At 35.6% G+C, this 26,770-nt stretch overlaps 2 protein-coding genes and 1 long non-coding RNA gene across 4 annotated transcripts; all 3 read left to right on the top strand.

The window, feature by feature from the left end:
* Positions 1-1,780: 1,780 nt before the first annotated feature.
* On the top strand, positions 1,781-8,430 carry LOC142163926 (uncharacterized). Its single transcript, XM_075221083.1, has 4 exons — positions 1,781-1,906; positions 2,128-2,215; positions 7,812-8,339; positions 8,426-8,430. Exons 1-4 carry the CDS (start codon positions 1,781-1,783, stop codon positions 8,428-8,430), a joined length of 747 nt encoding a protein of 248 aa, XP_075077184.1.
* Positions 8,431-8,459: 29 nt separating this feature from the next.
* Positions 8,460-8,875, top strand: LOC142182066 (uncharacterized). Its single transcript, XR_012710979.1, has 2 exons — positions 8,460-8,513; positions 8,617-8,875. It is a non-coding gene; the product is annotated as an uncharacterized LOC142182066 (long non-coding RNA).
* Positions 8,876-16,146: 7,271 nt separating this feature from the next.
* Positions 16,147-23,051, top strand: LOC107822417 (rop guanine nucleotide exchange factor 14). Of its 2 annotated transcripts, none has more exons than XM_016648956.2 (8): positions 16,147-16,430; positions 17,634-17,791; positions 19,995-20,372; positions 20,837-20,991; positions 21,075-21,149; positions 21,241-21,510; positions 21,600-21,947; positions 22,519-23,051. In XM_016648956.2, the coding sequence occupies exons 2-8, from the start codon at positions 17,716-17,718 to the stop codon at positions 22,900-22,902; spliced, it is 1,686 nt and encodes a 561-aa protein (XP_016504442.2). In that variant the 5' UTR covers positions 16,147-16,430; positions 17,634-17,715; the 3' UTR covers positions 22,903-23,051. The 2 variants fall into 2 exon arrangements, with proteins under 2 accessions (XP_016504442.2, XP_016504443.2); XM_016648957.2 differs by lacking the exon at positions 16,147-16,430 and adding an exon at positions 17,383-17,517.
* Positions 23,052-26,770: the final 3,719 nt, after the last annotated feature.

Here is a 26,770-nt window from a genome sequence, read left to right as displayed (position 1 = left end):
ATGAGTTTCTTGGCTATGTGGTTCGTGTTAGGACCATCTGCATTTGGGACTTTGATTGGGATTATTGCATATCGACTATCAAAAGGAATGGGTCAGCTCTGTGGTGTTGGGTCAGCATAGCGATGAGGTAATTGGTCTATTGAATGAGAATTCTCTACTAGCAATTGTGGCAGCACTCCGGTATTGGAAGGTTTGTGTGACTCGGTTGAGTTAGGGAGGTGCGGTCCTAATGGTTTAGTTACGTACGGGTAGATCCTGGGGAGTTCTCGATGGTTTGGGAAACGACGTGATTCTACTGGCTGCTATGGGCATAAGGAATATGTTGCACATTGTGGATTTCTTCTAAATAGGTATAAACAATTAATAGGGTGTTGGCATTGTTGACTATCATATGTGAATAGTGTGCACTTTTGGAAAGGACCTTGAGTTTTGGGTTGCAGTGCGTGGCTAGTAGCATGGTGGTTACGGGATTTTGAGGCTTTCGAGGTTCGTGTTTTGTTACGCGGTCAAAAACTCTATATGAGTGCTTCAGCAGTATGATAGGGTGTGAGTGATGTATCAGCCATTTGATTTGCGTAGTTGAGTTCGGGTATAGAAATTTTGGTATTCCTAAGGTTTTGGGGCTAGATGCCCTCATATGTAAACTATTTCCTTTTTGCGGATTGTGGAGAAATATTGAGGATGGGATAACTAATAGCATGTATTATCGATATGTTGATGTGGATCTTTTTGAAGAATATTTATCTAATTGGGAAGGATCAGGATTTGGTTGAATGTTATTTGAAAGCTCAATGAGAATATGTATCTTGTATCAGGTCCAGTTTGTATGCTCCTATGAGATCGTCATTATGGTTATGTTATCAGGCATAATGAATATTATTTGTGCCCCTAGCCTATATTATATGCCACTCTTTTATGCTTTGTTAGGCGGTGAGGTTGTATGATTATTCCCCACGCATGTTGTAATTCTGTGCAGACCTTATGGCGATGCAGGCGAGATAACCCTCATAATGTTGATCTGCTCATTGTACCTTAGTTGTTCTTGCTTCTTTCATGTTTTAGCACTTTCATTTATTTTCCCACAATTTTATTTGTGCACTCTGTTTTACCTGATATCAGTATTCAGATGTTCAGTGAGCCCGGACATTTTGGCTTGATGAGTATTTGGGAGCGGGCTGCATGCCGTAGTGGATGTTATGTGGGATACCGTTTCCTTGTGTTTATTTGGTGTTGTGTTTTCACTCTGTGGGACTATTTGATGAAGAACTACACTTTTGTTGTCACACACGTTATACTCGATAGATAATTCTTATACTTTGCTTTTCTTCTCTTGTGCTGCATAATTGAGTTATTGTGTAATGTGAAAATCCATGTGGTTCCGTGATGAGCTGTTAGTTGGGTTACTTGTACTAATTGAGATGAGGTTCTTAGACCTGATATTAGTACTATGGTATTGGGGGCGAGGAGTGTTTGGAAGTATGAGGGTGTTTTTGCTAAGATTTGGGTGATGGCCCTTGGCGGGCGAGGGAGCTTCTTGACTTGTTGTCTTCATGGGTGTCTATGAGTTCCCGCATATTTCTTTATCATGAACATCAATATGGAGGTCCGGAATGAGGTTATATTCAATGTGAGGTATGTTGCCGGCATCCAGGATGTTATTTGAGCAGCTATGGTGGACAGAGGTTATTGCTTCGGGCATCTGAGTCGTGTAGAATAGGGTGTGATTGTATTCTAGATTGGAATTTGGCTCAATTCAGCTGGTTAAGGCTCAAGCAGTGAGATGACGTGGAATTCAGATCTGATGATGAGTTTCAATGTTGAGGTTTGGGGTTCTGTTCTAAGGTTATTGGCTAATGAGAAGATGAGATCTTCAGTTAGGTTGCATTGTCAGCTCTGCTTAGGTTGGGTGATGGGGAATCACCCCCGGGTGTATGTATGGTGAGCTCATGCAGTGGTTCAATGGTTTTGGAATGACTCCGGGCATGTTCGAGGACGAACGTATGTTTAAGTGGAGGAGGATGTAATGACCCGACTGGTCATTTTGAGCAATAGCGCCCTGTTCGGTAGTTTGAGGTCTCGAGCAGCTTCATAATATGTGTATTGACTTGCGTGCATGGTTGAAATCAGTTAATGGATGATTCAAAGTCAAATTGGAAGGAGGAAACTGGTTTTGGAAGTTTAAACGGTGAGAATTTGACTGGAATTGGACTTTTGGGTAAACGGCCCCGGAATGGATTGTGGGTGATCTCAACAGCTTTGTATGGTGATTTTGGACTTAGGCGCGCGTCCGGATTCGAATTTGCAGGTCCATAGGGTAATTTGAGGCATTTCAGCGAAAGTTGGAAAAGTTGAAGTTTAGAAATGGAGAAGTTTGACACATAGTTGACTTTTGTGATATTGGGGTTGGAATGCGATTCCGAGAGTTGTAACAGCTCCGTTATGTCATTTTGGACTTGTCCGCAAAATTTGGTGTCATTCCAGGTTGATTTGATATGTTTCGGAACGAGTTTTGGAAGTTGGAAAGTTTGAAATTTCCTAAGTTCGATTCTTGGTGTGATTCATTGTTTCAGCATTGTTTGATGTGATTTGAGACCTCGAGCGAGTCTGTGTTAGGTTATATGACTTGTTTGTGTGTTTGGACGGTGTCCCGGGGGCCTCGGGTGTGTTCCAAGTGGGCTACAAGTCATTTTCCTCCTATTTTGAACTGCTGAATCTGTCATCTGGTTTCCTTCATCGAGTTTCGCGTCCTTGCCCTCGCGTTCGCGTAGTGTTACTTTAGAAGGTGAGTTATTTCTTCATCGCGTTCGCGTTCAACCTCTCGCGTTCGCGAAGGTCTGCCTTCCCCTTCTTTGCGTCCGCAGCCCCTCCATCGCGTTTGCGTAGTAGAAATTAGGAGCTGGAGGCTGGTGGCTATTTCTTCTTCGCGTTCGCGTCATTATTCCCGTGTTCGCTTAGCTTCTGTTTCTTACTCTTCGCGATCACGTCCCTTCACTCGCGTTCGCATAGGGACTTTTTTGCAGCCTCATTCTTCTCTTCTTCACGAATGCGAGCCCTTCTCCGCGTTCGCGATGCTTTAAGACCTGGGCAGAATAAATAGTACTCTATTCCGAGGGTTTGCCATTTTCACCATTTTTGGAGTTCTAGAACTCGATTTTGGGCGATTCCTTGTGGGTTATTCAAGTAAAACTATTGGTTAAGTTTTCTTCACCTAGAATTAATTATATTCCATGAATTTGCCTTCATTTTTATTATTTAATTTGTGATTTGGGTTGAGGAAAATGTTGATTTTTGAAGAAAATTCCTAAAATGAAAAAATCATGATTTGAGGGGCCAAATGGTATCGGAATTTAATAAATTTTGTATGGTTGAACTTAGGGGTGTTCATAAAAATTCGAAAAACCGAACCAAACCAAACCAACTAAAAAACCCGATATTTTTTGGTTTGGTTTTGAAATTTAAATACCGATCAAATTGGTTTGATTTTGGTTCTAATAAACAAAATCGAACCGATTTTAATAAAAAAAACCCGAACCAAACCGAATATATGAGTAGCTATTTTAAATTTGTTATTACGCCTATATATATGTATACTTTTATACAAAGTTCCAAAAAATTTATAGTAAATGTTAATCGTTTGCGCTTTTAGTACAGTTCTTTACTTTTACATTCTAGTTTGATTGGCAGTTTTCTTTTGTTAAGTGTAAGAATCTATTTCATGTTAAAAATAATATATTTTAAATTGAATCCTTAAATTATTCATCACTATTTGATTCAATTATCATCAATATATTTTGGTAAATAACAGATTTCTCAAAGGGCAATTGATTTGATAGTGTTACGTTAAAAATGTAGTCGCTGAAATATGTGTTTGGTAGTGTATGTCTTATATTTAAGAAAAAACCCACAAATAACCAAAAAAATTGAAAAACTAACATAAACCGAATCGAGAAACAACCGACTTAATTAGTGTGGTTTGGTTTTAATATTTGAAAAACCGACTTACTTGGTTTGGTTTCTTTTTAGGGAAAAACCGATCCAAACCGAACCATGAACACCCCTAGTTGAACTCATATTGGAATGGGTATTCGGTTTTTGTAAAATTTATCGGGTTCCGAGGCACGGGCTCGGGGGTCGACTTTTGGACCAATTTTTGAATTTTGTTAAAGATTGAGACTTTATGATCCAGAATAGTTTCTTACGTGTTTTATTTGTGCTTTGAAGTTAATTTGGTTAGATTTGAGCCGTCCGGCGGTCTTTTCACCCAAGAAGTGCATTTTAAAGTATCGGTTTGTCGTCTTTGAGGTAAGTATCTTGCCTAACCTTGTGTGGGGGACTTCCCCTTAGGATTTGAGTCTTCTATGCTAATTGTAGCTCGTGCACACGAGGTGACGAGTGTGTGCTCGGACTTATTTGTGGGAAATTTGCCTCTAGAGTTCTTAGGTCCTTATGTTAATTATGTGCAAAGTATTCCGTTATGATTGAGTTTCCTAATTGCTTAAATTACCTCTATATGCTCCATATGATGTTGCTAGCTTTCCTATAATTCCTACGTGTCACTGGACCCCTAATTGCATTAATTAAAGTGATTGCCTTCCTTATTGTTTTGATACTTCTTAATTGTGAGTCCCTCTATGACTTCGTGCAAATGTGTTACATGTCCAATTGTTGTGGTTACCGGTGTAGTTATCACGTGCTTATTATGTCTTGTTATTTTGTTAAGGTTAGTGTGCTTCATGGTTTTTCCGTGATCCTTATTATGTACTATTCATGCTTGATTTGATGAGTATTCATGTTGGACCAGGCTTATAGTATTTCCTTGGTATTAGACCGTTGTTGAGTATTGACTCAAGTTGAGATTTATCTTGTGAAGTTAATTGTTAAAACGAGATTGGTTATTGTTGATTCCCTTGCCGGGATGTATTTGTTTCTATTGTTGATTCCCTTGCCGGGATGTATTGTTTCTATTGTTGATTCCCTTGCCGGAATGTATTTGTTTCTATTGTTGATTCCCTTGTCGGGATGTTCTTATTTTTATTGTTTGGGTGAGGAAAGAGTGATAAAGCACGAAGGGTGATGTCGTGCACATTTATACTATTCATATGGTGAGGAAGAGTGATAAAGCACGAAGGGTGATACCGTGCACATTTATACTATTCATATGGTGAGGAAGAGTGATAAGGCATGAAGGGTGATGTCGTGCATATTTATATGATTCATATGATGAGGAAGAGTTATAAAGCATGAAGGGTGTTGCCGTGCACATTTCTATTATTGATTGCATGGTGAGGATTGAGAGTTAAAGCACAAAGGGTGATGCCGTGCACTTTCTGCTGTTGTGTTTATTTGTTGCTATCAGTTCAAGTGTTTTTAATTATTTAAATTCATTTATTGATGTGATCCTTTGTGTTGGAACTTACAGTATTTTCAATAGCTCGCTGTATTTACATAGTTATTAGTCTAAGTGGGAGATTGTTAGAATATACTATAAGCCATGCGTATTGTTATAGTATTCTTTATGAACAATTATTTATTTACTTGTTTAAATTCAATAAAGTTTCATTTTAAATAGATCATGTGTTGGTTTGTGTGTCCATTGCTTACATAGTAGATGATTTAGTGTATAGAGTTTAGCTTATACACGGAAGATTAAATCATCGGTTCTTGTAAGACATAAAAGTTAATGTTCACAATCTAATGATGGAATTGGACAAATCATCGGAATGATTGTAGCACAAGATTAAATATAATTTATCTTGATTATGGGAATGGTTTAATTCCAACTTCTTGTGCTAGTACATTTTGTATGTATTGAACGGATCAAGTAGAGATGAGTATTTTATACTGACTTTATAAAATAATTTCTCTAGTCCATTTAATGTACTTATACTCTTAATCCTGATATAATTATTATTAGCTGTGTATGTCACTTGTTGTTTTGATTTATTAAAAGGCGAGATTCTTTCGCGAGTCAATAAGCCTGGTAAATTGGATAACAATGATATACATTGGCGAAGTAATAATTAGTTGATGGAATCCATGTCTCGATTTTGAGATTGATGATACTCCTTTATGAAAGCTTATAAGTTTTCATGTGTAAACCCGGCCGGTGGATTTTGTATCCGACACATGAAATAAGTTAAGTGTAAGTCTAAAGGAAGTAATCAATAAATTAAATAGTCAGTAATTTAATTTGATTGATTAGTATCTGAATCTTAACATGGGGAGTTAAATAAGGTTTTATGGAAGAATTTCGAAATTGAACTAAGGAGTGCAATTACGAATTTTTAGTGGAACAATTCGTAATTTATTATGATGGAAATTAGTTTCAGAATTTCGAAATTAATATCATAATAGGAAGCCTTGTTAATTAAATTTTGTGGTCCCTACTGTGCCTAAATAATAGAAAATAGTGGAAACTGTTATTTAGTGGGAAAGAAAACGTGGAAACCGTCCCTTAGTGAGAGAAGGAAACCTAACAGGTTTTGAAAACGGTTTTGACCTAAAAAACGCAGCTATATATATGGATATAAGGGTTGGACGTTTTTTACATGATTCTGACTGCGGTTTCTACTAGAATTTTGCCCACCCAAAATTCTCTATTTTCGGTTATTGTTTGGGTAACACAGTAGAAGACTGTGGAAATCTGCTAGTGTGTTTTCAACTGAGGAACTGGAGAACGACATAGATTTGTTGTGTTTACGCTTCAAGAGGTAATCCTAAAATCTCCATACCTGCTAGTTGTTTAGATTACACGTGAATAAGATTCTGTTATTGCTTCCGCTGTGGTATATATTCCAACAATTGGTATCAGAGCCTACTCACGTCTAATTAAATAATTAGGATAAACCATAAGGATTTATATCATGTTCTATATGCAAGTTTTGAATTACATGCAAAGTTTGTTTTTCTGAAAACCTGCACTGTTTTTTGGTGTGATTATCTGTTATGGGTTGTGTTGATTATTCTGAAAACTTGATGTATCCTTTTAATATTGGTGATGTTGAGTTAGAATAATCTAAAAATTGATTTTTATCATGTAAAACGGAAAAACACGTTTTGCTGAATTAGGGCAGAAAATCGGAGGTCAAAAAGTTGACGGACTCCGATTGACCTGAAACTTGGCAGGTCCATGCGAAATGGCCCAGTGAGCAATACACATGGATTTTATTCATGACTGAAGTCGTTTTTTGGGCGTTCGGGGTCGTTTAGATGGTGTTTTTGCTGTTTTTCTAAAATTCTTAAAAAAAAATTTAGTTGTTTTTAATTCCAGTAATTGTGGGGATCAATTCCCTTGGTCCCTGGGCTTAAAAAATCAGTGATATAATGTTTTTACACGTTGACGTAGGTCTTCTTCCATATCGGATAAAAATATTATGAATAATCACTATGTTATACTAGTCATTGATTATTTGTATTTACTCTCCATCTGAGTATGCATGTTGGTTCAATGGGACTAATATATGTTGAATGTTGATATTCACTTGGCTTAAATTAACAGTTTACTCTCCATCTGAGTATGACATGTTTAAGTTTATGGAGTGAAAATCTGTCATTATATATGTATATTGCAAAAATAGCTTCTTTCCCATCGAAATTTGTTGTTCAAGGTGCATAGATTGTATATATATAATGTGTTTTGAATTTTAATGTTCATAATACAAACTGATTTGATCTATTTAAATATTTAATGTCTCCCAGATTAACAATGACTGCTTTTAATCCCCTTACTGCCATTCTTACCCAAAACAAACTTGAGGGTCCAAATTATGTTGATTGGAAATGAAATTTGGATATTGTTCTAATTGCTGAAGAGTACAAATTTGTGCTCGATGAGGTGTGTCCAGAAAAACCTGGAGATGATGCCACAGATGATGAACAGAAGGCTTACCAGAAATGGATTAAGGCTGATGAGATGGTGCGGTGTTACATTTTGGCATCCATGTCGAATGTTCTGCAACATCAGCATCAGTCGATGGAGTCTGCTTATGACATTCTGGAAAATCTCAAAGAAATGTTCGGAGATCAGAATCGTACGGCTAAGCAGACTGCCATGAAATCCCTTTTGAATACCAAAATGGTTGAAGGTTCATCGGTCAGGGACCATGTTCTGAAGATGATGAGTCTTCTGAATGAACTGGAGGTCCTTGGAGCTAACATTGATAAGGACACGCAGGTTGAAATGATCCTGCAGACTTTGCCTGACAGTTTTCAGCAATTTCGCCTGAATTATAACATGAACAAAATGGATTTGTCCCTTGCGAAATTGTTGAATGAGCTGCAGTCGGCAGAGACTATTATCAAGTCCCAAGCTCCTCCCGTGGCATTGAATTTTGAGGCAGGTTCTTCTTCTAAGCCGAGAGGCGGGCAGAAAAAGAAAAAGGCTCAAAAACCCTCTGTTGGTGGCACGACTGCTGGTGTGAAAAAGGCTAAGGGCAAGTGTTATCACTGCAAGCAGCCCAGGCATCATAAGAAGCAGTGTCCAACTTATCTGGCCAAGCTGAAAAATAAACCAGGTGATTTACATCTACTTGTCGTTGAAACATTTTTAGCGGCTGTTTCTATCATGTCATGGTGTGTAGATCGGGAGCCACTAATCATATCTGCACTTATTTGCAGGGGTTTCAGGTAACGCGGCGGCTAAGTAAAGGAGAAATCAATGTTTATCAAGCAGACGGTTCAGCAGCCCCAGCTTTAGCATTAGGAAATATTAGTATTTCGTTTGGTAGTGGTAGAGTTTTAGCTTTAAAAGACACATTATATGTACCTTCCGTTAGAAGGAATTTAATTTCGGTTTCTAGCGCTATGAGAGATGGTTATGATTTTAATTGTCATGACGTTGATAAATGTGTTATTACTCATAATAAGCGTTATCTCTCTTCGTCTACATTGATTAATGGTCTTTTTGTTGTTGACTCTATTCCTAAACCGTTACCACCTAAAGAACTGAATAATGTTGATTTACCAAGCAAGAGAAAACGTTCTTCTGAATTGAGTGAAACATATTTATGGCACTTGCGTTTGGGTCATATAAATCTGAACAGAATTTCCAGGTTGGTCAAGGATGGACCTTTAAGTTCATTGAAAGTGGAGGCACTACCAACTTGTGAATCTTGTTTAGAAGGGAAAATGACAAAACGAAATTTCCCCTCAAAAGGAAATCGGGCAAGTGATAAATTAGAATTAATTCATTCTGATTTGTGTGGTCCAATGAATGCCCAAGCAAGAGGTGGTTTTGAGTATTTTATGACTTTCACAGATGATTACTCAAAATATGGATATATTTATTTGTTGCGTCGAAAGTCTGAATATTTTGAAAAGTTCAAAGAATTCAAGACTGAGACTGAAAAGCGACATAATAAACATATCAAGACACTACGATCTGATCGTGGTGGGGAGTACCTCTCTACGGACTTCATTGGTTATATATCAGAATGTGGAATTACATCTCAATTATTTGCACCTGGAACTCCACAACAAAATGGTGTAGCTGAAAGAAGAAATACGACTCTTATGGAAATGGTTAGATCAATGATGAGTTATTCCGATTTGCCTTCGTCTTTTTAGGGACATTCCTTAGAAACGGCGAATTATGTTCTGAACTTAGTTCCTTCAAAGTCAGTACCCTTGACCCCTACAGAATTGTGGACTGGGCGCAAGCCTAGTCTACGGCATATTCGAGTTTGGGGTTGTCCGGCACATGTGCTAAAGGGGAAACAGATAAATTGGAGGCAAGAACGGATGTATACGTGTTTATAGGTTATCCAAAAGGGACGAAAGGTGGTTTATTCTATTGTCCTAAAGAGAAAAAGGTAATTGTTAGCACAAATGCCAAGTTTCTAGAAGATGACTATTTGATGAACCATGTTCCTAGAAGTAAACTCGTTTTACAGGAACTTAGCAAAGGAATGGAAACTTAGTCATCTGAAAATCAAAATGACCATATCCAAACCCCGAAAGTCAATTTTGACATACCATTGCACTTTAGTAGTGGGAGAAATGTCAATAGACTTAATGTACCACAAGAACAAGTGCCCGCAGTCATACTACCACAAAGTAGTGGGAGTCATGTTGAGCAGACTGCACAACAGGAAGAAGTCGTTGATATCCCTGTGGATAGCATGGAGACTCAGGTTCCTGATGATGTTGTGGTTCAACCACAAAATCAACGTGATGTAGTTGCAACTGATGTAGTGCGTAGTCGTAGTGGGAGAGAAATAAGACAGCCAGTTCGTTACACGTTTTTGGGAGAATCATATGATAGGATCTCTGAGGAGCCTACCTCCGAACCTGTCAATTACGACCAAGCACTATATGATAAGGATGCCGATAAGTGGGTTGCTGCTATGAAATCAGAGATGGAGTTTATGTACTCTAATCAGGTTTGGGATCTTGTAGAACCAACTGATGGGGTTAAACCCATTGGATGCAAATGGATCTATAAGAAAAAGAGAGGTGTAGACGGAAAAGTACAAACTTTTAAAGCAAGACTTGTAGCGAAAGGGTTTACTCAGAAAGAAGGGATTGACTATGAGGAAACCTTCTCGCCAGTAGCCATGCTTAAGTCTATAAGGATTCTCTTATCCATTGCTGCTCATTATGATTATGAGATTTGGCAAATGGATGTCAAGACAGCTTTCCTTAATGGAAGTCTTGATGAGTGCATCTATATGATGCAACCAGACGGTTTTATGGAAAGTGGCAAAGAGCACATGTTGTGTAAGCTTAAAAGGTCCATTTATGGACTAAAACAGGCATCTAGGGCATGGAACACTTGTTTTGATAAGGCGATTAAAACTTTTGGTTTTGATCAGTGTCTTAACGAATCTTGTGTATACAAAAAGTGGGATGGGGACAAAGTGGCATTTTTGATCTTATATGTAGATGACATACTGCTCATAGGAAATAATGTGGGCATGTTGAATTCAGTTAAGCAGTGGTTGTCCACACATTTTGATATGAAAGATTTGGGAGAAGCGGCTCATATCCTTGGGATCAAACTCTTGCGAGATCGCAAGAAAAGGATATTAGGCTTGTCCCAAGGTCTTTATATTGATACAATACTCTCCAGGTTTAGCATGCATGATTCCAAGAAAGGATTCCTTCCTTTCAGACATGGAATTTCTCTATCTAAATATCAGTCTCCTAAGACTGATGAAGAGATAGAAAAGATGAAGGCGGTCCCTTATGCATCAGCTGTGGGGAGCCTCATGTATGCTATGTTATGCACTAGGTCTGATATCTGCTTTGTCGTTGGCGTTGTTAGCAGATTTCAGTCTAATCCTGGGAAAGAGCATTGGACGGCGGTTAAACATATAATCAAGTACCTGAAAAGGACTAGGGATTACATGTTGATCTACCAATCGGATGACCTGGTACCTATTGGGTATACTGATTCGGATTTCCAATCAGACAGAGATTCTAGAAAGTCTACCTCAGGTAATGTGTTTACTCTTGGAGGTGGAGCCATAAGTTGGAGGAGTATCAAGCAAACTTGTGTTGCTGATTCCACCATGGAAGCCGAATATGTGGCAGCCTCTGAGGCAGCCAAAGAGGCATTTTGGCTCGGTAACTTCCTGAGAGAGTTGGGTGTGGTTCCTTCGATTCAAGCGCCAATTACGCTTTACTTTGATAATAGTGGTGCGGTTGCAAATTCAAAGGAGCCACGAAGCCATAAGAGGGCAAAGCACATTGAGCGTAAATATCATTTAATTCGTGATATAGTGCAGAGAGGGGATGTAGTGGTCACCAAGATTGCGTCAGAGAATAACTTGGCAGATCCGTTTACTAAGAGCTTACCACAGAAGACTTTTGATAAGCATGTAGAAGGAATGGGTGTCAAAATTGTAGACGCATGGTTATTAGTCTAAGTGGGAGATTGTTAGAATATACTATAAGCCATGCGTATTGTTATAGTATTCTTTATGAACAATTATTTATTTACTTGTTTAAATTCAATAAGGTTTTATTTTAAATAGATCATGTGTTGGTTTGTGTGTCCATTGCTTACATAGTAGATGATTTAGTGTATAGAGTTTAGCTTATACACAGAAGATTAAATCATCGGTTCTTGTAAGACATAAAAGTTAATGTTCACAATCTAATGATGGAATTGGACAAATCATCGGAATGATTATAGCACAAGATTAAATATAATTTATCTTGATTATGGGAATGGTTTAATTCCAACTTCTTGTGCTAGTACATTTTGTATGTATTGAACGGATCAAGTAGAGATGAGTATTTTATATTGACTTTATAAAATAATTTCTCTAGTCCATTTAATGTACTTATACTCTTAATCCTGATATAATTATTATTAGTTGTGTATGTCACTTGTTGTTTTGATTTATTAAAAGGCAGGATTCTTTCGCGAGTCAATAAGCCTGGTAAATTGGATAACAATGATATACATTGGCGAAGTAATAATTAGTTGATGAAATCCATATCTCGATTTTGAGATTGATGATACTCCTTTATGAAAGCTTATAAGTTTTCATGTGTAAACCCGGCCGGTGGATTTTGTATCCGACACATGAAATAAGTTAAGTGTAAGTCTAAAGGAAGTAATCAATAAATTAAATAGTCAGTAATTTAGTTTGATTGATTAGTATCTGAATCTTAACATGGGGAGTTAAATAAGGTTTTATGGAAGAATTTCGAAATTGAACTAAGGAGTGCAATTACGAATTTTTAGTGGAACAATTCGTAATTTATTATGATGGAAATTAGTTTCAGAATTTCGAAATTAATATCATAATAGGAAGCCTTGTTAATTAAATTTTGTGGTCCCTACTGTGCCTAAATAATAGAAAATAGTGGAAACTGTTACTTAGTGGGAAAGAAAACGTGGAAACCGTCCCTTAGTGGGAGAAGGAAATCTAACAGGTTTTGAAACGGTTTTGACCTAAAAAACGCAGCTATATATATGGATATAAGGGCTGGACGTTTTTTTACATGATTCTGACTGCGGTTTCTACTAGAATTTTGCCCACCCAAAATTCTCTATTTTCGGTTATTGTTTGGGTAACAGTAGAAGACTGTGAAAATCTGCTAGTGTGTTTTCAACTGAGGAACTGGAGAACGACATAGATTTGTTGTGTTTACGCTTCAAGAGGTAATCCTAAAATCTCCATACGTGCTAGTTGTTTAGATTACACGTGAATAAGATTCTGTTATTGCTTCCGCTGTGGTATATATTCCAACACAAATTTTAATAATTGTTACACCTTTAATTCAATTAGTTTCTCAATTATATCCCCTTAAACCGTCTGAGGTTGTATTTTACTTAAAAAGGAATTTCTACTAAGTTAATTTCTTAAATACCATGTTAAAAGGTAATAATTCAATCGACGTTACATTTTAATTAAAAAAGGGTATTTTCTTTTTTACTCAAATGATTTCTAAAAACAACTTCATCTTTGCTCGCTGACTTTCCTAACTGATTTAGAAAATTGGAATTTACCTTATGTTATGTAAATGAGACTTCTTGAACATCTTGATTGTATTTGTACGGACATTATATATTGAGTAACATGTGAATTTTGTTGTGAAAAGTGAAATGGAAAATATGTGGGCACAAGGTGTCATGTGTGCAGAAAGTTCGGAAGTTGAGGTTATGACATGAGAAACCAAGGATTTAGATGGTCGGGATTTTGTATAGACATGATGTGATTGATTGAGTTGACATTGCCTCCTTTATTTGAATTCATTTTTACTTGTCTGTATCTCTGTTATGTCTGTGTTGATTTACTTGGTTATCTGATTTACTTGGTTAACGTTTGTTACTATCCGTGTTGTCCCTTTATCGTCCCTACTGTTTGTATTTTGATTTCTCTCCGCTGTTGATATTACCTCGTTATCTTTATCTTGATATTTTATTATCATATTCTGTTCATTTCATTTGACCAATAGGTGTCTTGACTATTGATCGTCACTACCCCACCGAGGTTAGTCTTGATACTTACTGGGCACCACTGTGGTGTGCTCATACTACACTTCTGTATATTTTTTATGTGCAGATCTAGGTATTGATCGGTAGTAGCTGTGCGGGTCGATATAGTGAAGACTCAAGGTAAACCTACTTCTGCATTCGCAAGCCTCAGAGTCACCTTTATTTGTATTTATTTTCCATTTGTTCCTTTGTTTCGGGACAACGAAGTATTTATATTGTATAACCACTCTTAGAAAAGCTTATGACTTGTACCGCCGGTTTTGGGAGTTGTAAATTTTCAGAGTTAATTAACTTAAAATTAGCAAATATCAAGGTTATTTCAGTTAATATTAGGCTTACCTAGTTTAGAGATTAGGTGTCATCACGACTCCTACGGAGGTATTTTGGGTCGTGACACTTACCGATCCTTCGCTGAATGTCAATCTCGTCTATTATGATGGCTCATCAAACTGATTATATATACCTACAAGCATGAATGCAGTGTCACCAACAAAAAGATATTAGTACGAATAATATACTAAGTATGTAAGACAGAAAAGGCAGCAAATAAACTGATCAAAATCTACTCTCACACATGCTCCCCGATTAGGGTACCACACTAACACAACTAAGAAGTAAAACAACAATCTTTCCAATAAAACAACTAGTAAACACGTGAAGGTGCCACATATTACCAATGTAATGCGCAAAATTATGTTTTTTTTTCTATTAATGTTCTTCCTTGATCATGGTATTTTAGATATTTCAGTTCCAAAAGAAAAACTTTTCCATGTCCTGGCTACAATTTCATTTTCAAAAGATAGCATATCAAAAAAGAACTTAATCTCTAAACGCTACCAGCAAATACAAACTATTCTAGGAGACTAGAGACCAAGAAAAGTACTCCAATTTTTATGTAAAAGTAATGTATGATTTCCAGCACCATGGGAGTGACCCTGTTGTATATATTCTTATATATATATATATATATATATATATATATATATATATATATATATATATATATATATATATATATATATATATATATATATTCTTAACGGGTTATTATCTATATCGTATGATACATGACTGCCCAACTAATCAGTGATAACTGTCCGACCGGCTTTTGTACGGTGGTAAATATATGACTGTCCAACCGGTAGTAAATAATGATGCCCAACCGGTGATAATTGCCCAACCGACCGTAGCCTGATGATAAATGAAGATGCATGACTGCTAACCGGTCATAACACAATGGTAAATATGTAAATGCCCAACCGACTGTAGGTAAAAGGGACTCACTTTAGGGATTACTAATCTACAAATCTCACAAACCATGCCACCTTGAATTGTGACTTAAAGAGTCACGTATATGGCTGCCGCATTTGGGGGGCTAAAAGACTTATCCAAGATTTTATGATTAACTAATTAATCTTTCACAAAAATTATTAATTAATCAATTATTCACATAATTAAGATTATCTCAAATTACTTAAAATACTATTTACTTTTAAGACAATTTATACACCGTACTATTACGGTTATGTGGTACCATATAAAATAAATTCATACACTATTATTTCATTAAAATATCCATGTAAAAATACATATATTTTCTCAACTTATAATTTTTTTAATCTCATATAAAGAATAAAAAAATTTGTACGCTTAATTCTTAAAATGGTAAAAAGATAACATTCTTTTCTTGTGAGGAAATAATTTCTATCTTTACAATAAAGAAAATCTCATAAACTTTCTCATATCATGTGTACAATTTAGCATATTCAAAAGTACTATCTTTATAATAAATAAAATATCATAAACTTTCTCATATTATGTGTATAATTTAAAGCATATTCGGAAGTAGTAATATTAATATCTATATAAAATCATATCAAATGTATATAACGGTATCAAGGTTGTTAAACTTACGGGGTCTTACAATAACATAGTCACAAATCCTTTATAACCTCATGAATGGTCTTAATCCCTTCAAGCTCATATGAATTACTACGACTCATCCTAATATTAAAATACGGAATGTAACATAAATAACTTATGAGTATTTGTTTTATTTTCAATAAAGAAATTAAGATTAATATGGTCAAGTTTATTATTAATTAAAATATTTCGATTAATTCTTAAAAATGCGCTAGCCACTACGCCACCGTGTCCAACTCTCCATGGGGTTTTTCCCCCCACATAAATCTGCTAGACAATACGATATTCTCTCTACCCACTCCCCATCTCACACTCTCTCTGTCTACTTCTACTGGTCTACTACTTTCTGTAGATTCTTTTAATACCCTCCCTCCCTCACTCATTTCCTTTCTTCTCCAATCTTGTCTTTTCTGCATTCTTTTACCCTCTTTATATATTCCACCGTTCACACTTCTCACCAGACCAATAAAATCATCTTTCTTCTCAGTACTAAGAATCTGTAGATAACCCATTTTGCAAATAGAAGAATGAAGGCTCTTCATTTGATCAAATAAAGGTCTGTTCTTCTTATCACTCTCCATTGCTTTCCCTTTTCTTCTTCTTCTATATCTTTCTTCATTTGTCAGCTTCTCTTATTTTCCTTTTTTCCATAAAAGAAAAAAAGCTAAGAGATTACTATATTTTCTTTTAACTTCCTTTTTGCTTATCCTTATGTGGCGTTTGTTCTGCACAAAGCACACTAAATTCCAAAATCAACTCCAAATTTGTCGGTGGCTAACGTGTGAGGGAGAAGGGGGGGGGGGATTAATATTTGTCTTGCCCTTCTGTTAGTTTTTAGATGCAATGTTTTCAAAAGAAATTGCATTATTCTGATTTTCTGTGTTGATATTTGAGAATCCATGAAAAATCCCCTTAAAAATAAATCTGAAGCTTCTGACACGATTCTTGCCTTTTTCTGACTTTTTCATCACAAAAGCGATTTTTTTATTACGCTAAAAGGTTCTGTTTTTGCCCTATTTTTAAAATTTTTCTTTAGCACAATGATGAACGCACGAAGTTTAAGAAAAAAAGCAGAATACTCTCGAAATTTATTGTTTATGGGATTGTGATATTTGTGAGTAAAATAAAAGAATTTAAAGTTATTTCTAAATTTATAAATTTGTTCTTTTTTTATTTTATATTTCAAGACTCGAGCCCGGTGACCATGACGGACTCACAGATTTTGAGAAAGTATAGTATTTTTGAGCTCTGAGTCAAATCGGAGCCTTAGGAAACTGGGCCCACTCATAACAAATCTTTTACTTATATGATACTCTGATTTGATTGGTTTTTGGGTCCGTTACTTTTTTTATTTTTGTCCTTTTTGGCCAGACTAGGTTGGGAAGCTGGATTGTGAAGTTAGCTAAAATTGACTTGTTGAGTCCAACATGTAACTAATTAAGTCATCAAAATAATTTGTTTCATTAAAGTTCTTAAATGGGTGAGTGGATCAATCAATTTCCTAGCTTTGGAAATAGAGGACCAAATTTTGATAAAGGGGTTTGGTTAATTGTGAGTTCATTAATATTCAAGTGCCTTCATTTTCGTAATTTCTTCATTAGAGGTAGCTTTTACTCCAAATCACCATAATAATGACAGTGAGGGTATTAAATCCTTTTCTCCTTGTCTTTTTCAAAATGTTAACAGTTGCATTAATTGTATTTTGCCATGTTTTGTCATATTGAACTTTCTCTAACATTTTCACTGTTGGTTGGTTCAGGTGGTTGTTGAGCAGCAATTTTAGAGATAATCCTTTGTCATATCAAGTACATTTAGTCAAGGAGTAACTAAGATTGGTAAAGATGGTACTCATGAGGAGGAGACTTGCCTGCTGTACAAGAGATAGAGAGATTAGCATTGACTTTGATGAAAATGAGAGTAAGCTTTTCTCTCTTATGGAGTCTCAAAGTTTTACTACTTGGATATATTCCTAACTTGATTCTGATTGAGGCGTAGTTGTTAAAATTATACAGAATGTTGGGGGGCAGATTTACAAGGTAAGGTATAGGTTCAGCAGTAGCTTTGTCACAGACCCTGCATATGTATTGAGAAATATGTACAAATATTAAATGTTGAACCTAGTAACTCAAATGATTAGTGTTCAGTGATATCCCAAACCCATAAAGTTCAAATCTTGAATCTGCCTCAAAATGTTAAAAGTTCCACAAAATGTTGCCCAACAATCTCTAGTGTTTTCTCTGTTGGGTTGTTTTTCAGGTGTGGTGAGTGGGTCATACAAAAAACTTTGTTATGTTTTCTATTTGTTGGTAATGTATTTAACACATGGATTAGTTGTTATAATGCTGCATTTCAAAAGAAAACTAAAAGGACCTTAAAGATATAAATTGGCCATTCTGTACAATTTTGCTACAAGGACCAGAGATTGTCCACGCCCTAGAAAAATTTGTGGAGACCATTATAAATGGACATGCCATTGATATGAAAGAGCAGTAGTAGTAAAGAAGGGTCTGGGTACTGGGTCCTGTTGCATTAATGCTCTGTTCCTATGGCCCTCCATTTTAAAGCATATGCATTTTGACCATGACATATTCAATTACTTCACGTTTGTGTCAGGGTACTGGGAAGGTTGTGACCATGCTATCCTCCCATTCTAGGATATTAATTTGACTCTTTGGAGTGTTCGTAAAGATGTTGCCCTACAGTTTTTATTGCTTCTTTCAAATATAACTGTAAAAAACAGAACCTTTACCTACTAAAAAAGAACTGTAGATGACAGAATAAATGCCAAGTACTATAGCAATTTCATTTCATGGTGAATAAAAACTTATCTTGTGTGTACATGCCCAATCCAATGCATCTGGTTGCACACGAAGAGAGAGTTTACTGCATTTTTAGAGCTTCTCAATGAATGGTTAAATGCGCTGGGTGCACCGATGTGATTGGCGCTTTTTTTTCGTGAGAAGAAAAAAGAAATGCACCAATCACATCTGTGCATCAACAAAATGTTTTTTCTAAATTGGGTTATTTCCTTTTGTTCTCTGCTTGGTAATTTTGCAACATATATATAGTTAATAAAGATAATGATATCTTTATTCATCTTTACGGATGGTTTAGCACAAAATCATGGGTAGATGTCACAGTTTATGTTAGTGAATGCTAATATTTAGATTGTGAATCGGACATTTACTAACCACCTCGTCTGTTACATGTTTCTTTGACTTTTGTGAAGAAAATGTTTCTAGAATCTGGACATATTACCATGTTATGTTAGTTATTTGGTGGATGCTTATTAATCTCAGTAAATTAACAAATCAAATGCTGGGAATTGCCAAAGGCTTAAAAAAATATACTTTTCCCAGTTGATAGACAGTCTTACGTGGCCCCAGCATTAGTTAGGGATATTTTGAACTTATAAGTCCGGTTTGTATCAACTTCTACGTTGGGAACTCTATTTTCAGTTCCTGGCTTTTGTTTCTACTATTTTGAGTGTAATCAGCTTTGAACAACCATTATTTCTAAAAGAGATGTACAGCTAACTGATATACACATCTAATCATCTTTATTTCTTATGAGCACAGATACAACAGAAAAGTAGGAATTGTCTGCTTCAATAATTGAACTTGTTTGAAGATCTAGATCTGTATTGATATTTTATTGGTGTACCATTCAGAAAGGGACATAGATTTAGAAACAGTGATCCTACTTCTTGTGACAGAGTAATTTGACAATTTGTTCATTGAGCTGATCATTTTTTTTATTTGTCCCATCTTTAACAAAGAAAAAAGTTTGCATTGATAAAAATATGAATTTCCACATACATGCAAATAAAATATGGTGGTAGTGTCATGTTCGTGCAACATCATGCTGTATAAGTAACAGTAAAATTGCATATTTAAGATGCTTAATTTTTTAAATCTTCTGTAAGTCTTTAGTTAAAAGCCATATGAATTGTGCATGTTCTTGCGGTCATTCTATTTATTCTTCTGTCTTGCAGTCAACACCTTAAGCATCATGCCCCCTAGAACATTCTTTTCTCGTTACATCTTATTAATAAGTACGTTTTCTTGGATTAGCCTTTACCCTTCCCTCCATCTGACTACTAATTTAATGGAACACTCAGAAATTACAACATATGATGGCCTTGAAAGCTGTATTTTGAACAGTCAGCCATATGACAATCAAAGTATCACTAGCAGAGGTGACGGAGGTATTACAGATTCCTTGGACGACGATGACTCAAGCAGCAGTTCCAGCAACAATGTTTTTGGATCTTTCTCTTCTCACTGGACAACAATGAAGAGGGATGATGAGTGGGATTTCTCAGCAAGCCCACAACATTACTATGTAAAAGAAAAACCTGCTTATGCAACCCAGTTTTCAGATGTGGAAACAATGAAAGAAAAATTTGCAAAATTGTTACTTGGGGAAGATGTTACTGGAGGAAGCAAGGGGATTTCCACTGCATTAGCACTGTCAAATGCCATTACAAATCTTGCCGGTAGTAAAGATTACTAATTTGGTTTTCTTCACTAGTATTCCCCTAGCTTACCTCTTTGATTATGTTACAACTAAAAAGTCTAACAGGCCAATAGAATAGCTCTCTAATATTATGCACATCTGAAAACACTAGCTATAAAATGATGAATATTCAATACTCTAGCATCTTAACTTGGTTTTGGTCAAGTTTAACTAGAAGTAATTTTACAATCTGAAATCTGATTTAAGGATTTATGAGCTGTGTCTAGTCACAGTTTTAGGTTCTGATGGTGTGGATGCAGCAGACAAGAAGTTATGTTGATGAGAATAAATAATAATTAGTGTTGAGAATACACAAACAAAGTATTTGGAGAGCGTCAAGGAACATAAAAGATTTGCATGGAGCTTAGAAATCATTCTACTTGTTCTGTTTTTCCACTTTGCTGTTACTCTTTTCTCCTGATTATACTGTTACTGGATTTGCAGCATCAGTGTTTGGAGAGCTCTGGAAATTGGAGCCACTTGCGGAGGATAGGAAGAGGAAATGGAAGAGAGAAATGGATTGGTTGCTCTCTCCTACAAACCATATGATTGAGTTGGTCCCTGCTAAACAAAATGGTTCTAATGGCCAGAAATTGGAGGTATCTGTGACTTTTAGCCTTTCACTGAATGTATTTCATCGCAGTAAAATTTTTATGCTAAGTTCCACTTGCTGTTGGAGCAGATCATGACTCCAAAAGCTCGTGCGGACATCCATATGAATCTTCCAGCACTTCAGAAGTTGGACTCCATGCTTCTTGTAGGTGGTCTCTTTAATTCTAGAAAAGTGGGCTATTTCCTTTAGCATCAATTTGGTTCTATTTCTGAATATCATTTCTTGCAATGTCTAGGAAGCTCTGGATTCAATGGTTAATACCGAGTTTTGGTACATGGAAGTGGGTAGCCGAGCAGAAGGAAGAAGCAGAGGTGCTGGGCAGAGCAAAAGGTGGTGGCTTCCCTCACCCCAGGTACCCATATCTGGGCTCTCTGATCCTGAAAGAGACAAATTGTTGAATCAGGGTAAATTGGTGAATCAAATATTTAAAGCAGCTAAAGCTATCAATGAAAACGTCTTGTCTGAAATGCCTGTTCCAACAATCATTACAGATGCACTTCCAAAGGTAAGTTACCTATGTCACTAAAGCTATTATTTAACTATATATTTCTTTGTTTATAAGAAACAGGTAACAAGATCAATTCACTCTAACAGTCTGGCAGGACAAGTCTAGGGGAGGAACTTTACAGGATCCTATCGGCAGAATCAACATCTGTGGAGGCGATGTTCGTGGCCCTTAACATAAGATCTGAACACAATGCCCTTGAAGCTGTTAACAGGTTGGAAGCAGCAATACTTGCCTGGAAAGAGAAAATAGCAGAACATGCTGGTGGAAAATCTCCTGCACGAACATCTTGGTCTTTCATAAAAGATCCAATATCTGAACTGGACAAGGTAGAGGTGTTATTGAGCAGAGCGGAAACTCTTCTGCTGCAGCTCAAGATTAAATATCCAAACCTTCCTCAGACATTCCTCAATGTCACAAAGATCCAATATGGCAAGGTAGTAATTATATCTCACTAGCTACATCCATAAGATATGCTAAGAGCATTGTGATACACTCACTTCTCTGTTCTCGTTTAAGTTCTTGAGATTCTCAAACTTTTTTATTAGTGGGAAGGAATTGAATGTGAGTGGTGGTTCTCAGATGAGGGAACTCTTCCCTCTAATTTTTTTCTTAGTAAAAAACAAACTAGAATCTTTCAGTTGAAATAGCTTTCTTGTCTGTATGTTGAATCGTTTCTTATCCTTGTATTCTGTTCTTACAGTAGCCGGTCGGGCAATATAGGTCTGGAAGGTCAGAAACATTGCCATTTTGTCATGTTGCTTTATAAATAGGGTCTTTAATTGTTCCAAGCAAACAATTGTATATATTTGTCCACCACAATTACTGGACAGGGATAGTTGTCCTGCCGTTTGAGTTGTTTTAGCTTATATTGTATCTCCCTAGTGCTATGAGCTGCGTATGCCGTGTTTTAGAATATCAAGATTATGGGAGGAAAGACTAGTTGTTATTTTCATGGTTGCTCAATGAGTTTTTAATTGTTTTGTTCTTCTGTTGTAACCATTGTAGGATGTTGGACGTTCAATTCTTGAAGCATACTCTCGGGTTCTCTTGAACTTGGCATTCTGCATCCTAACTAGGATAGGAGAAATTCTTCAAGAAGACAACTTGAGCAATCCTAATTCACCCGCGGCTGCATGCCACCTTCCTGGCATAAGAATTCTGGGATTGTCAGATAGTCCTATACCTAGTCGTGTGAGGCATTCATTAATTGATCAGATGAATAAAACTGATGAAAGATCTTGCGATTCTCGCCATACCAATGCTTCCGATATAGACATTGAGTCTGCTGAATTGAAGATCAGTTCGGTAACTGCAACACCAAGCAGAAGTCGAGTGTGGTGCATTGGCAGAGAAGCTTGTAGCAGCATGTCTGCTGCAAATTCACCTTGATAAGCAAAGTTTTACTCTCAGTCTTCCTGTAGATATATATCACATTTCCATGTCAAAGAACAGCCTTAGCTTGAGGCTGATTTTTCGCGGTTATTATGGGAGCTTGCCCTCAATTTGCAATGGTGGAAATATAATTGCATTTCGTGCTGTCAGAGCATTGCGAATGCTGCATGAATAGTTTCGTTCCGGGATAATATTTCCATCTTAAAGAAATCACAACTTGTTAGATATTTACGTTACCTTAAGTTCCATGTTAAATGGGCTAGTTCCTCTTTCTTTGAAGGTAAAAGGAAAAGATAGAGAAGGGAAGGGTCGAGGAAGAACAAAGGATTCTGTTGTGAGTAGGAAACCAACTCAAGCCCAGACATCAGCTAAGTTTAACCCGTAGGAATTGCACCAGATAGTCAGTTTTTAAGTTATATTCACTTTTTCTTTTTTAAATTATTAAACTTGTAGTTAATGTTGATAATCTTCAGACAAAAGTCTGTCTGTTCCTCTCTTCTCCACCTCCTTCAGAATCAACCCATAGTTTAAACACAAATAAAGGTGGGTTTTTATCAGTATGCTCAAGGCAATAACGAAGCAAGTCAAACTTACTTCTTGAATCGTCACTTTCTCAAAACACAAGATAAAAAAAACAAATAAATAAATACAGAGAAAATTAGGGTCAAGTTCAACAAAAACAGATTCATGTGATATTTGACTAACTTATCTTGATGCTACTTTGAACGTCAAATTTCTTTCTTCGGATGAATACCAGGCAGTTGAGCACATTGTGTTGACGATCAGAAAGTGAAGGTAAATCTAGGAATGGCAGGCGGGGCGGGTTCTGTCTGGACCCGCGAAATTTAAACCCATCCGCCCCGCATAGGATTTAAATCCGCATTCACCCGCCCCGCCCTGCACCCGATTTTTTTTTTTAATTATAAAATTTCTTTCTTTTTTAAAAAGCTAGACTTAAATCTGATTTTTTACTACGTAGGCCAAACTTTTTACGCGTTTATGTTTTGGCAATTACTAATTGGCCATACTTTTATGTGCTATAATTGTCTGTTTCCTCTTTTCACTGCATGTGAGTAGGCAAAGTGATTTTATTATTGAATTGAAAGCTTGTCTTTTTTTAAAAAAAAATTAATCTGGCCGCAAAGTTAACTTGTAATATGGCTTCTTTATTTCACAAGCTTTAGATAATTTAACCTTCTTTTTATAGCTAGCAATTCACAAGATATTAAAATAATAAAGTTGTTCTATAGATTATGGGGAAAAACTGAAAACTTTAGACCTAAACAGCAGTTGAATTAATGGGGCCAAGAAAATAACATTATATTGTAGAGGTCAAATTGCATAAATCCAAAATAAAGAGGTGTATTCAGAAACAAAAAACAACATTATAAGATGTCAATAAGAGAGGAATTTTTTGTCCACACGTTGAATTCTCATTTTTCTTTTTGATAAGTCAAGTTGAACTCTTTTCTATTCTCAACTTTCTCAACCCTATGGGAAAAAGATGCAGAAAGATGTAATTTTACAAGCTATCATAAGAATTGATGCTACAATAGCCATACATAATTGCAATTGCAATGAAACCACAAGTATTAAAAAGCATGGATTATAGTTGAAGATTTACTTTTTAAAAGATTATCTCATATCATTGCAGACAAATATGTAATCCAAGCCTCTGCAATCATAAAATAAGGTTAAGCAACATCAAATAAACTTACAGAACCAATTTTCTTTTTACATTTCAAGTAGCTCAAAATTTTGACTATAATTCAAAGGCAGATGGATATTTTACGAAAGCAAGGAGCAGAATGAAGGAGATGCAGCATCTCAGATGCTGAAGCAATGGATACAGAATCAGAACCAACAACGTTGGACCATAGACCATAGTGTTGAAGCAAAAACACATCTCAAAAGGCATAGGAGCAGTAGCTTTAACAAACTACAAAGTCTATTCAGCAAGACAACAAGTCTATACTCAACAAAATCTATCAACAAATGACATTCTCTTCCTCTTCTAGTGACCACTTGAATCCGACTCTTCCTCTTCGTCAAGTAATGTTGGACATAAAACTTTGTCGACCGTTGAAGCCAAACCTAAAAAGAAACATATATAGTATTAAAATTTGAAAATCACTATTAACATTACAAGTCATTGAAAAAATCACTTACCATTTATTTCGTTCCATAACCAAGTGCGAGCACCCATTAAAGCCTCCAATGTAGTAGGATGAAGTCTACTACGATGTGGACTAATCAATCTCCCACTAGTACTAAATGCCGATTCTGAAGAAACGGTAGAGACAGGAATGGCTAAAAGGTCACGAGCCATTTTTTGTAAAGTAGGAAATTTTAATCCGTTTGTCTTACACCAACTTAAAGTGTCAAATCATGGTGTGCGGGGTAGCACATTTTCTTCTAAATAAGAATTCAATTCCAATCTTGTATCCACGTTCGAGCTACTCGACGCGACAAACCTATCAAAACTAGACAGTCGGTCACCCTCAACATGACCAACAACTTCACTAGAACAAGATGCTTGGGATGACTAAGCTCCTCTACTCTTATATTCTTGAAAGAGATCAACACAATAGTTTCGAACTTCTTGAATTTTATCTGAAGCAACTTCTCCACCATAAATATGTGTAAGATAGAACTCCACCAACCTCATCTTATACCTCGGATCAAAGATAGCAGCTATACCCATCAAAATATGCACTTCATCCCAATATTTCTTAAATTTCAATAACATTGCCGATGCCATAGAGCTTGTATTTAAGAATACTAGTTTTATTATACGTGCGTTGCACGTGTATATAATATTTATCAATTAAAATTATATACATTAATGTTAAAATAAAATAAAATATTCTTTAAATGATGAAAATAATTTCTCACACTAACATAGTAATTGTCTTCAATATCTTCTAAATATGTGTAGATAATAAATTTATTTAAATTAGTTGTACATTATTTCGTAATTGTACATCTCTTATAACATGATATACAAATGTGTTACATTGTTTCCCAGCTGACAGATCTTTATGAATATATTTTGTCTTCTACTATTTCATTCTTTCTTAAAGTTTGCATTTTAACCAATTTAATTCTTAATATTATAACTGAGTTGTTTTATATTCTGATTTCTTTTAATTTAAATACTTAATTATCTTTTTTAATCGCTAAAAATAATAATTTATTTTCTTAGGAATCAAATTATTAATATTGGTTCACACCACATATTAAATATTTAATTATAACTATATCTTTATCCGCAAAAATTCTTTTGTCAAATGATGAAAAATTAAACTTTTATATTTTATGTTTGTCGTAGTGTTAGTAAATGACTTCTGTCAATTACTTTTATTTCTCTCTTTCTCTTGCTATTATTAAATATTTTTATAATTATTTTTTCTAATTATGTTTTGGAATCTATATTAGTATTATTTATATCTAAGCAAATTATTGATCGAAGAATAAAATTAACAGTTAGTGGACCAATCTCACGTAGACTACTCCTAGCATTTGTAGGTTAATTACTGATTTGGGATAATAAAAAAAAGTAAAATGCCTCTTTCTTTAGTTTTTTATTTTATTTTTTTATTTTTTACACATGGTTCACCTAAAATTTAGCACAATTGTACAATCTCTTTTGCACTAAAAGAGCTCAATTGTAAATAATTCATAAACATAAAGAATTGATGTTATTTAATTATACTTTAATTGCAAATTATATAAATTAAATTTTATTGATATTAATGTCCTAATTACAAGGACTTCTTACTTAATTCAAAGAAGGAAAGATATAATAAGTAATAAATTTGATTTAATTTAAAACTCCTAAATATTAGCTAGGAGAATAATCAAT

This window comes from Nicotiana tabacum, chromosome 1 (genome assembly GCF_000715075.1).
Source record: "Nicotiana tabacum cultivar K326 chromosome 1, ASM71507v2, whole genome shotgun sequence".
NCBI classification, from domain to species: Eukaryota; Viridiplantae; Streptophyta; class Magnoliopsida; order Solanales; family Solanaceae; genus Nicotiana; species Nicotiana tabacum.
This window is presented reverse-complemented; position numbering and strand designations above follow the sequence as displayed.

Coding starts and splice junctions, on each gene's coding strand:
- LOC142163926 (XM_075221083.1), top strand. CDS start 1,781: ATGACGTGGAATTCAGATCTGATGATGAGTTTCAATGTTGAGGTTTGG. Junction 1,907..2,127: donor GTCAGCTCTGCTTAGGTTGG/GTGATGGGGAAT, acceptor GGTTGAAATCAG/TTAATGGATGATTCAAAGTC. Junction 2,216..7,811: donor GACTGGAATTGGACTTTTGG/GTAAACGGCCCC, acceptor TAATTGCTGAAG/AGTACAAATTTGTGCTCGAT.
- LOC107822417 (XM_016648956.2), top strand. CDS start 17,716: ATGGTACTCATGAGGAGGAGACTTGCCTGCTGTACAAGAGATAGAGAG. Junction 20,373..20,836: donor TGCCATTACAAATCTTGCCG/GTAGTAAAGATT, acceptor CTGGATTTGCAG/CATCAGTGTTTGGAGAGCTC. Junction 20,992..21,074: donor CTAATGGCCAGAAATTGGAG/GTATCTGTGACT, acceptor CTGTTGGAGCAG/ATCATGACTCCAAAAGCTCG.